We start from the raw sequence: 12386 nt of genomic DNA, 5'->3' as shown, positions 1-12386 counted from the left end.
GTACTGCTAACATTTTTCTATTGGCAATTTTACTACTGAGACCTATGTCAAATCATTTTCCAATTTTGCCAAAATATTTTACCAACCAAAAAGCACATATTTTGTCTCAAATGAAAATTCTATAAGAGCTGTCATGCAAAACTACACGATAGATAAGGAAATCAAGAATTCTGATTTTATGCTCACAAAAATATTTTCATTAACTGAAATTTGATCATTATATTTTTGTTCACTTACTTATGCAAACTTTAGAGTATATTTGCAAATATTAAATGAATGTAAAATTAACTTTCTTCCAGCAACAACAAATGGTAGCATAAACAAGTTTTTATATAGATACTGTGTGAATATTATAGAATAAGACAAAAGTATTTCGATTCATTTCCATTAGACACAAATCTGTATTGTTGTGCCAGGGTGATATAACCATTTAAAACTACTCTCAATTTAAATGCCATCTCTTAAATGCCATCATATTTCCTTGTAATTAGAAACCTATGTATTTATTGATGAATACAGAATGCTCAAGATAGAGTTGGAAGGGTTCCTAAATCACAGAGTACATCATATTCATAGAGCCAGAATATTCTAATGAAATAATGGTAAGGATAGAAACGATAACAGAATACTTTCACATGTACATTGAATGTTTACTGTAGTGTACTATACTGTACTGTAAACACTGTGCTCTTTGTATCACCACTTAATTCTCACGACACCCTAAGAAGCAAATACCTTTGTTGTCAAACATCATTTCCCAGATAACAAAGTTAGGGCTCAAAGCAGTTAAACAGGTATGATTCCTTTTGTACACACACACACACACACACACACACACACACACACACACACACACACACACACATAAATACGTTTTCCAAGTTTCTAATACAACCAATAAGAAATACACAAATGGTAATATGGCTTAGGATGAGACTTCAGGTACATGAGGTTTTTCAACCCATGTGACTTTTTATATGCCTCACAAACAGTAAGCAAAGCAAGTAAGTGAGAAACATCTTTGTACCAGGAAAATTGATAAAACAAGCATGCCCTTTCTCAAAGATAAAAACATAATTAAAGATAATTCAAATGATATTTGGATTAAAATAAGAAACATGAGGCAACTGTGGTAACTGCAAGCCACAATATTATTAGTAATAAATATAATGTAGAAAGAAAAATGATTATAGGGATATCCAATGAGCTCTAGGATAAAGATAAAATAATTTTCCTTCAAGGGTCAATCAGGGATCTATGAGGAAGACGAGGATGCTTGCAAGGGTCAGACAATAAAGACACAACATGCCCAAAACTTCACAAGTTCAAACCAGACAAAAATCTTAGCACTGAGAAGGGGAAGTGGGCACAAAGTCTAGTCCCCAACCAACAAAAATCTTAGCACTGAGAAGGGGAAGTGGGCACAAAGTCTAGTCCCCAACCAACAAGCTACTGGAAAACGGAAAGCAAGTTTTCAACTTCAGGACACCAGTACATCAACTGCATCAACTGCATCTCAGGTCACGCCTCACGCTCAGTAATAGTTGTCCAACACTAAAAGGACTCCATGTGTGTTTTGTTTTGTTTTGTTTGAGAGAGAGAGGGAGAGAGAGAGAGAGAGGAGAGAGAGAGAGAGAGAGAGAGAGATAGTGTGTGTGTGTGTGTGTGTGTGTGTGTGTGTGTGTGTGTGTGTGTGTACTCAAGAGAGAGAAGGAATATAAAGGGGAATAGGCATGGAAACTAGGAGGACTTGAGGTGGGGATAAGAATACAAGAACCAAAATATATTGTATAAAATTTTTTTAAAGTAGAAAATTTAAAGAGTGAAAATTTAAAAATAAACTATTGTTTGGTACTGGAAATTCTAGATACAAATTAGTATATTCGCATCCATGCACCAGTTCAAAGACACGGTAACAATGTTAAATAGTAACTTCTTCCTGTTGCATTAAAGACCCTACTTTCCTGATAGCAATAATTGAAATTAGGAAACGGGGACATAAGTCTTCAATTTTTTCATAAAAAGCAGTTTAAACAACCAAAATCACATTTTCTTTATACTTACAATTTTCCTTGTGGCATTAGTGTGCATTTATCTTTGGATACATCAATTCTTTGCATCATGGAAAGGAAAATAGAACTTAACTCCTGACTATTTAAATTGAAGTTCAGTATTTACAGTGACAGACATTATTTCACTTTTAAATGGAAATTCCTTAATATCACCCTGTGTTGCCCAATGACCATGACACAAAAGTTCATCATTCTAATGGGACAATGGAGTTGTTTCACTGATGCCAAAGCTAAATCACATAAATAAAAAGCAGCCCCATAAACACAAGAAAGCAGACTTCTTCAACAGAATTCAGAGCTCCCTAAGAAGAAAACATAAATAAAACACTCATTGGAGCTTTTATGTAAGTTTAAGAACACAGTCCCCATTTTGGCTCCAAGCTTGACTCACTTGAGAAACTTCAAAACTAATAATTACTGAGAAACTTCTATGTACATCTCAGCAGTTTTCTTATTTTTCAATTTCTGGCCTAATTGAGAGTTAGGCTTCATTAAAGGATGTCCCAAAGCCAGGCGTTGGTGGCACATGCCTTTAATCCCAGCACTTGGGAGGCAGAGGCAGGTGGATCTCTGTGAGTTCAAGGCCAGCCTGGTCTACAGAGCAAGTTCCAGGCCAGCCTCCAAAACAATAAAAAAGAAAAGGATGTCCCAAGAAATTGTTCAGCAGTAGATGAAGACAAAAGGAGTGATCTACAGCTTTAGATAGCTAACTTACACTAAATAAACAACTATAACCCTAATTTACCTACATACCACATTAAATCACCAGGAACACCTTTTTCTTCCAGAAGTAAATTCAAGGTATTTACAGAACACAGTCTAGAGGAATTTGGGTCTCGGGCCTGGATTCATGTGTGTTTACCTGTGCAATCCCATGCTTCCTTAGACTGCTTAGTTGAATGACATACTCTGCCATGGTCAAAGACTTCTACCTCACTGTTTAAAAGGTATAAAGCGAGTCTAGTAGGATGTGCTTCCTCAGCTATGGGAGTAGTGGCTACTTCGGATATGACACCATGTGTGAAGAGAATTCAGGGTTAGGCATGGCACATAAATGACAGCTAGAACAGTCCTTAACCTTAGGGATCTGAGGTATTCAGAAACTACTAGAAAATCGTAACTAGAAAAACCAAAGTAGAAATTTTAAACTTACAACCCATATATTTGTGGTGCAATTTCTAGTCTGTTCAAGTGCATGTAGAGCTCAATATCATGTTTCTTCAGTAGATGATCCTGGATCTGGTTGACTTTTGTGACAATGGCAACTGTTGGCCCTAAATCCTGTGGTCTAGCAAAGGGGATGGGGGTCATCAAAGTTTCTTTTCCCTGAAAATATGAAAAATAGAACATGTATTATTTCAATTTGAAACTGGAAAACATGGACAATGCTTAATTTATTCATCAGAAGGAGTCTAAAGAACCAACACTTCTCAGTCACAATGAAGGCATAACATTCACACGCCGACAGCTGAGGCCCACACAGCCAAGACATCTCTTTTAAGTATCTTTCTCTAGAGCAGTTCTCTTGTGACATTAAATTTTCCAGGAGAATTTGGCTAGAGGCAGTGAAACATGTCAAGCTGCCCCTGGCCAGTGAATCTGATTGGTCACAGCATATAAATGCAACACATTGATGGAAGTGTATTTCTAGCAATTAAAATAGAAATACTAAATGAAAACTACACAAAAGGGGAAAGAACAAAAGAAATCATTTTAAAAAGGAAATGTTCTCTCTCTGTCCTTGTGTCAGTTTAAGTTGGGGAGAAAAGATTGTCAACTGCACCACAAAAGTAAGTGCTCAAAATAAAATCTGTGGGAGGCCCCCCCTCAGTGGCCTTTTCCCATCACTTCACATTTTCCCGGACACCATAAACCTGACCAACTGTGACCTTCAGTCCTTCATTTCTATGTCTCCGATACGGGCATTTGTAACATCCCTTGTGAGTGAGTCTTAGATTACTGCTGAGTTTAAATCGAATGCTCAAGCAATACTGTTTATGCTTTTTCTCCCAAAGATCCATTTTCATATAGAAAAGTTTCAATTTTATCCTCTGCTCAAATGCTATTCCTGAGTGATTTCAACCCTACATAGGGCTTCAATAAAAAAAAAAAACGGTAAAATAAAGAGTAAAGGACATCGATATTAAATCTGTGATTTTAAAATAATATACTCGAAAATGAAAAGCAAGCGGTCTGACACAGATATCTACCAATGTGGTTCAATAACAATGCTTAAAAAACCTCACCAAGAGAGAAATAGAAAGTTTATAATAGCTAGGTGAGGCACACATTTTTAATCCCAAAACTCAGAGGGCAGAAATATACAGATCTCTATGAGTTAGTAACTAGCTAGCACTACATACTGAATCCTTGTCTCAAAAAGACAAAAGAAATTTTAAAAGTTTATAATAATTTTGTAATTAAGTGGTATTACTGCATGAGTAATATGCATTTATAAAGAAAAGGTTCTATTTTCTTATATGAATCTTTATGTTGTATTATTTACCTACCAATATTATTAGAATATGTACCAAGATTCACTATTATACTCTAAATATTTTTGTATTTCATTACAAAAATGAACAGTGAAATATCAGTGAAATAATTAATTATTCCAGTGTACGTTTTTATTGACTGGATTTATTTATAATTCAAGTTTACTGAAGACATCTGTAATGTAAGAGTTACCTTTTGACCATCATGCTCAAAAGTAGAAAACCAAGGTTCAGCAGTTTCCATAAGCTGTGAGAACATTGCACTAAAAATTGGAAAAATAAAATAATTATATGTTTAATCTTCACTAAAGCACTGATAGTATTTTAAAAAGAAAAAGAAAAAGTAATAGTCCTAGTACTTACAAGGCATCATGTTCCAGATACTCAGGGTTCAATAGAGTTTTCATTTCCTCACTTAAAAAAAGAAGACAATTCCAGCAATCAGCATGAACAAATTTTAATAACTCTAGTAGAGGTAGCTTCTGCCATAGTCTGCATTCATAAGTTAACTTACAATGCACAGCTAAAAAGTTAGCCTTTCAAAGTTCAACTCCAGTAACAAAAAAAATTCTGTTTCTTATAAAGATCAGAAAGAAGTTGTTTGCTTGTCTGTGTCCCAATGAATTAACCATCTAATTATTCCAGAAAATGTATGGTAAGAGTGACATTGTATTTCTTGACTGAGTTTGATCTAGAGTGATTTCTTATTTTACAATGTAACACTTTTCTTTCAAAACAAACAAAACTATAGTTACTGATTGAGCACGCAATACCAAAAAGTGTTTTATTGACTTCCTTATTTCATCTTAACATGCATTAGTCACCAACAGAACCCTTAGCAAATACACTCGATGCCATTCTACTTTGTAATGGACTAAAACAGTAAAGTCTGCTCATTCCGAAATTACTTCTAATTGCCTCTATGTTCTTATGGATGTTATTTTACATGCAACAGTGACAGAAAACTGGCATGAAAACATGATCTCAAGACTAGTTTCATGAGATTATAGCATAACTCAAGGCAGTTAAAAGGTAAGTTACTTATGTCAAGGTTTGATAAAATCAATACAATTAGAAAACTAGACATTATACAACCAGTAATTCATATGTGGGCCTGTTTCCAGCAAAACAGACAGCTTACATGTGACTAGGAAGGATCATACAAACTTGTGTCAAGTTATCAGCAGGTATATTTTTCCTGCATCCAATTCACTTAGACGGGATACTCTTGACAATGCCTGACAACCCTATTGCTCACCAATAATAATTTGCTTCTTGGTTGCTTCCCTGTTGTTTTAAGTTAGAAAGCTAAATTTTAACAGTCAGCAAGTTAAGGGCTATTACAAAAGTCATCTACAAGAGGACTAACTGAACGTGCCTCGTGAAAGGCTGCTCTATTTCCCAGAGCAGTGTCCTTGGCAGCACTACTCCATTATGGACTGAGCTCAGTCAGAGCTGCTGGGGAACTAACACAGAAAGTTCCCATTAAACGAACAGTGACAACTTGGAGCACAGTATGCCTGAGTAGTATCCACTATCAGCAGTTTCAAAGGGCAACAGACATTTCTTTATGGGTCCATTACATTTATGTCTTCATTTGACACAGTCTTAACATTTCAAAGACATGATTCAAACTTACTATATATCTAAACGAGCATTAAAATTTAACATGGATCAGTCTCATGAAATACATCCAATTATTCATAGAATACAAAGCTGAAGTAGCTTCAATATGAAAATATTTGAGCTTTAACATGACAAAAGATACAGTGAAGACAGAAAGTATACACAAACTCAACTTAATAACTTGCCTGGGCTGCGCAGACTCACTGGCGTGGAGGAAAGCTTGGTGGTCACAGTGAAGGGTAAAGATGAGAGGTGCCAGCAGCTCATGCATACCCTGAATGTAGGGTGAGGAGAAATGAATGGAAACATAGTAAGAGTTCACTAGTAGACAGCAGCAGCTGAGTCAGATGCTTTGTTCTTTCCTTACAGTGCTTGAGAATGAACCCAAGGCTTCATGTGTGTCAAAGGACATTCCCAACATGTAAATACATAGTCAAACAATCACTGCCACAAAGATGTTCATGTTATATAGAAAAGCACAAAAGTGGCATGTTACAAATGAGTTCTATCTACTTTTAGAATTTGATTGTAATTCAACCAGAGCATGTATTCTTCTTTAAAATATAGGGAGCAGTTATCTTTTAAATGACATGACAAACAATAAATTGGCATGGTAGACAACCTTGCACCTGTCAGTTGCTTCAAGATCTGTACTCATAAATATGAATTTCACTTATGCAAATTATAATCATGAGCTACAGTGTAAAGATCTGCACTAAGGGCAATGAAGAACTGTAGACCTAAGAAATTACACCCAATGTTTTCATTATATAATGGCTCCAAATTAGGATGCCTGTAGATTTAGGAAGAGCTGAAGTCAGCTAGCTAGGAATGTTGGATAATATGAGAAACAATCTTTAGCAAGCATGACAGAAAATGAAGTTTTAAATATAATTTTAAACAAGTTTAATCAGAAACCTCACATTTTTCTTGAGGTTTAACTTCAATAACAAAATTAAAATGTTTTCTCTTATACTGGTGTTCAACAGTGGGTCACACAAATAGGCACAAAATCTTAGTTGTTATGTTAGCTTTGACTTTGTTAGATGAGGTACTAGTCTTATTAATATTGATTTTGGTATTTTAAATATAAATGCCACACTTTAGCACAAAAAAGTTTATATTTTTTGCCACTTAAAATAAACAAATTACCATGATTTTTTCCATAACAGATAAAAATGCTCTTTTATTTTAAAAACTGAGAGAAAATATAAACTATACAGGGAGAAAAGTGAAACATGAAAGTAGAGAGATCATTCTGTTGGTAGAAAGGGAGGCAGCTTCCTGTGTTGTCTGAGAAAACCAGTCCTCGTCACAGATACCATCAGAGTGTAAGACATCACTTCAGCACCCCACTCATCAATTGTCCATAGTCTCCAATACAAATGAATTAGTAACACAGTCGTAGAGTGACTCATTATGTATCTGTGATATGGAACAAATTGTCATATGTACGTAAGTTATTTTACATAACCCTGAGAAAAGCATGGGAAACACTGAAAAATCAGATAGCCATGGGATGGGATGAAAATGACATAAATACAGCTAGTACTCATTTATAAAGTTCTCAAAAATTTAATTACAAAGAGTCACCATCTACTTACCTTCATAATATAGAAAATGTAAGAGAAGCAAAGCAAAATGAGAAAGAAGTCAGGCAGACAGACTGGCCTGATACCATCAAAACTGCAATGGATATCTGCATGGTATCAGTTTAATAGGTTCTCATAGCTTGTTCAAAAGAATTTTTTAAAGTGGAGTAGAACTTCTGGGTAATGATAACTGTTAAAGCTACAAGGAATACCCTATTATAGAAAACAGAAATCATTCATATCTTCATTCATACATATTTATAATTTTTAAAAAACTCAACTGATGGGATATATGTTTCTCTTATTGGCTGGCGAATAAAACACTGGCCAATGAGGCAGGAAGATAGGTGGGCCTAGGATATGAGGAAAATTTTGGGAAAGGTAGGCAGAGAAACCCCATCAGAGATGGACCACAAAGGAGTAACAGGTCCAGACATTCTCTGGTAAGCCAAGACCACGTGGAAATAGTTTATTTATAAAATGTGTTAATAATCAGGACAGAGCTAGATAATAAAAAGCCCTAGCCATCAGCCAACAATTTAATAATGTAGCGTCCATGTTTACTTGGGGCTGAGAAGGGCGGCACAACCTGGCAGACAAAGCAAACTCTCAGACACTCAACTCTCACAATCAGTGTTGTATTGCTTTAACTGCTAGTAAGACTAAACTCAAAACCTCTGCTAGCCATTTGTATTAATGAGTAACCTATTCTGTCTTAGTGAAGTATGTGCGTGTGTATGAGACACTGTGTGTAACACACTGTATACATGCACACTATCCTTTCATGTATATACATGTGTGGTATGTATATATTTATTTCTGTATATGTGGGTTGGGTTACACATGTGCAAATGTATTAACTGTAATCAATTAAACATAATTAGCATATGTCTAAGCATGCAAATATGTTCATATGTGGAGGCCTAAGGTTTACATCAGCAATCTATCCTAATTGTTCTTCCAGTTTATTAAGGCAAGATTTTACAATTACATACAAGTCTTTAAAATGTACCTAGTCATATTAGCTAGGTTATAGGAGATTCCTAAGTCTGCATTCCAAGGCTGAGACTACAGACAGACCTCCACATCCATCCATAATTGACATGGTTTCTGGAGATCTGCACTTAGGACTTCTTGGGCAGCAGACACAGTAACAACTGAGTCATCGCCAGTGTCTGACCTACTGAAGTCTGTAACACTTCTTTACCATTAAAGATATTAAACTTATTTAATTTTTTATTAAAATAATTTCCATGTTCATCATTTCTTTCAATTTTGATATGCCACTTCATATTGAAATTAATATCACTATAATAAACCATCTTTCAGATATTTTTTGCTTGTTTGTTTCATGCCCCAAAAGACTTCTCTGAGGTAAAGATTAAGAAAGGAGAAGGCTTCCTTTATTTCAGCTGTTTCTTCACTCACTTGAAAGTGGGAACACACATTTTTTATCAGGGAAGAGTAATATGATTCATTTCTAAACAACCAAACTATTTATTTAATAAATACTCCATTTTCATTTGTAACATAGATGAATATCTAATTTTTCCTAAGAGTACTTTATTATAAATTGAATATTGACCCCTTATTTTTTCACTGCCGTGCTATGAGGGTTTTGTCTATGTGACATAAATCTAAGCATATCTGGGAAGAAGAACTCTTAAGTGAGAAAATGCCTCCAAAAGACTGACCTATAGGCATGTCTATAGGTCATTTTCTTGATTAATGATTGATGTGGAAGGGCCCAAACCAATGTGGGTGATACCATCCTTGAGCTGGTAGTCCTGGATATGAAGCAAGCTGAGAAAGTCAGGAGGAAGAAGCCAGTAGGCAGCACTAACCCAAAGTCTGCGGATCAGTTCTCCCTCCAGGTTCTCGACTTGGATACCTGCCTTGACTTGCCTGCATAAGGGACTACAAGCTAGAAGATTGAAATAAAGTTCCCTACCCAAGTTGCTTTGGGCCAAGGTGTTTCATCACAGCAAAAAAACATAATAAGATAATTGGTATTCCATTAGATTATCAAACAAACAAGACTTGAATATTACAAAGTCTTGAAAAACACATCTAAGAATAAAACAAACCAAAAGCGAATTATCTCTACAATAAAAACTTTAAAACTTTGAATGATGATGAGTCAAGAAAAAAAAAAAAGGCTGGGTATGGATTCGAACAGAGTTAACAGAAGAAAGAAAATTTACAAAAAGCATCTTTAAAGCTGTGTTGCATCCTTAGCAACTAAGTAAATGCAAATTAAAATTATTTTGAGATTTCATCTTACCCTAGTCAAAGTGGCTAAGATCAATAAAACAACTGTTGATGGCATTTAAAATTGGTGCAGTCACTCTGAAAATCAGTACAGAGAATTCTCAAAATGTTAAAAGTCGATTTACAAATGACATGGCTACCCCACTCCTTGGCATATACTCAATAGATATTTCCTCAAACATTTTCAATGCTGTCCTATTTGCAATAGCCAGAAAATAGAAACGATCTAAATGCCCTTCAATTGATGACTGGATAATGAACATATGATTCATATTCACAACAGAATTCTATTCAGTTGTAAAGAAAAATGGAATAATGGAATTTGCAAGCAAATGAATAGACCAGGAAATATTATAATGAATGAGGTAGCCAGTCTCAGAGTTCTTTTTTATCTGTGAATCCAAGCTTCAAATGTTTTAAGTATATAGCCTGAAATGACTATAGAAACCAGGAAAGTAGACAGGGTCCATTGGGAAGTGGAGAGGGAGAAATGACCTTTAGAGAGGGGGAAAGGTGTTATGAAAGGGGAAATAAGAAAAACAGGTAAAGGGGGTAGGGTAATAGAGTGGCAGGGGAGGAAGGAGAGAGAAGTAACTCTATGAATATTTGAAAAAAGCCATATAGAAGCATAACATACACTTCCATAAAATAAATATATAATTGTGTGTATGCTGTCTTGTGTTAAGGAGTTACATCACATGGGTAATAATGCTTTCTTTCTCCAAGTATCGGGGACTACCAAGCAGAAAATTCTGGGAGCAGGTATGCAGATTTTACCTTCAAGTTGTCAGGGAGTCAAAGAGACTGCCCCCAAAGCATATACTACTGCCATTACTCATAGGTGCTTCTCAGAACTTGAAGGTAAGTCCTTATTGCTTAAAACATCACACATGCTGGACAAAGGACATGGAGGAATTGAGTTGGAAGTGACTTGGAAACCTCTCTGAAAGAGTAGCTGTCATAATATTGTTAGGTACAAGTTACAAAGAGAAAAAAAGCAATCGATAGTTCTACCCAGATTTGAAGTTAAAACTACAATGACCACCCCGCCAAGATATGCCTGAAGGTCCGTCCAACGCCAGTTATATCTTGGGGATGAGCAATACTCATCTAATTGGACTCAAGCCCCCTCAGTAGGGGGGGATTCATGCTTCCCCCTGTAAACCTAGACAGCCAGCTGTGGGTCGAGGAGTTACAGACTCTACTTCTGCCTTTTTCCTAAACCAGTATCATTTCTGTTGAATTCAAACATGTATCCTTATAACCAAAGGTAAATGTAACCCTGACCCATCATCAAAGAAGCGTCATTTGCACTTCTAAGACTCATTCAGAGAATCACACATGGTAAACACTCTAGAGACCAGGGGCCTATAAATCCATTTGGTACATCTACAGGAAAACCACCAGCATCTAAGGCCTGGCAAAATCTAGGAGAAATGGTGAGAAGATAGATAGAGCCAGAGGTTAGGATGCCTACTGTTAAGGGTCTTCTAGAGCTAATATGGAAGATGCACCCATGAAATCTCAACAGTATGGTTGCCTAAATAAGGGCACTTCAAAATATCACTTGACATACTTATGTGGACAGGGGAAACTTCACACGCCTCCCACCCACAGATGACTAATTGTTATAGGCAATGAATGGATGCTATGAGAAAGAAAATCAGTTTTCTCCAGGAATGAGCTACTTTATAGTTTATCCAATCCCAAATAGTCAACCATAAACATACAAACATAGGAGCATTATTAAACAAACCCCAATGTGGCGTATATGCATATATACATATGTGTATATATGTAAAAGTAACAAATAAGAACAAATAATAAATTTGAAAGGGAGTGGAGAGGGACACAAGAGGATTTGGAGCAAAGAGAAGAGGTGCAAATTATATAAATAAAGTACTCAAATATGAAATAATTATTTTTATCTCTTTGTGTCTTTCCATCTTCTTTAAGTATTGTTGACTGTTTAGTTTCTGTGGTGCTCATCTGTCTAAATATTCTAGTCCTTCAAATATCATTTGCCATTTGCTTATCACATGACAACTGCCACACGTGTGAGGGACACAATAAAGTAGGCTGGTTCCTAACCTCAATGGGACCTTATTCTTTTGCAGAAGACACACATTAGTAATATGAGTATTAAAATGGTTAATCTATAAACTAGTATGTGTATACACAAAGATGTGTGAATAAGTATGTATGTACATTCAGCTCTCTACATATAAGTTCTATATCTGTGGCATGAAAAAACAGTGGGTTAAAAACAGTACCAAAAGAGAGGGCTGAGGACATCAGTCAGTTTGAAAAGTTACCCACACATGAGGATA

At 35.7% G+C, this 12386-nt stretch overlaps 1 protein-coding gene across 8 annotated transcripts in view; it reads right to left on the bottom strand.

Annotated features, from left to right (window-relative positions):
• Positions 1-12386, bottom strand: part of Tbc1d5 (TBC1 domain family member 5) — a 424656-nt gene that overhangs the window by 165753 nt on the left and 246517 nt on the right. For all 8 annotated transcript variants that reach the window (XM_040729178.1, XM_040729183.1, XM_040729179.1 and 5 more), the window contains 4 exons: positions 6379-6467; positions 4931-4981; positions 4761-4830; positions 3226-3398 (listed from right to left, as the gene is read on the bottom strand). In XM_040729178.1, coding sequence (XP_040585112.1) covers positions 3226-3398; positions 4761-4830; positions 4931-4981; positions 6379-6467 — 383 coding nt within the window. The remainder of the gene's footprint in view (positions 1-3225; positions 3399-4760; positions 4831-4930; positions 4982-6378; positions 6468-12386) is intronic.

Source organism: Mesocricetus auratus, unplaced genomic scaffold, assembly GCF_017639785.1.
Source record: "Mesocricetus auratus isolate SY011 unplaced genomic scaffold, BCM_Maur_2.0 Super-Scaffold_100021, whole genome shotgun sequence".
In the NCBI taxonomy this organism is placed as follows: domain Eukaryota; kingdom Metazoa; phylum Chordata; class Mammalia; order Rodentia; family Cricetidae; genus Mesocricetus; species Mesocricetus auratus.
Note: the sequence above shows the minus strand (reverse complement) of the source record. Positions and strands in the feature narration are given on the sequence as shown.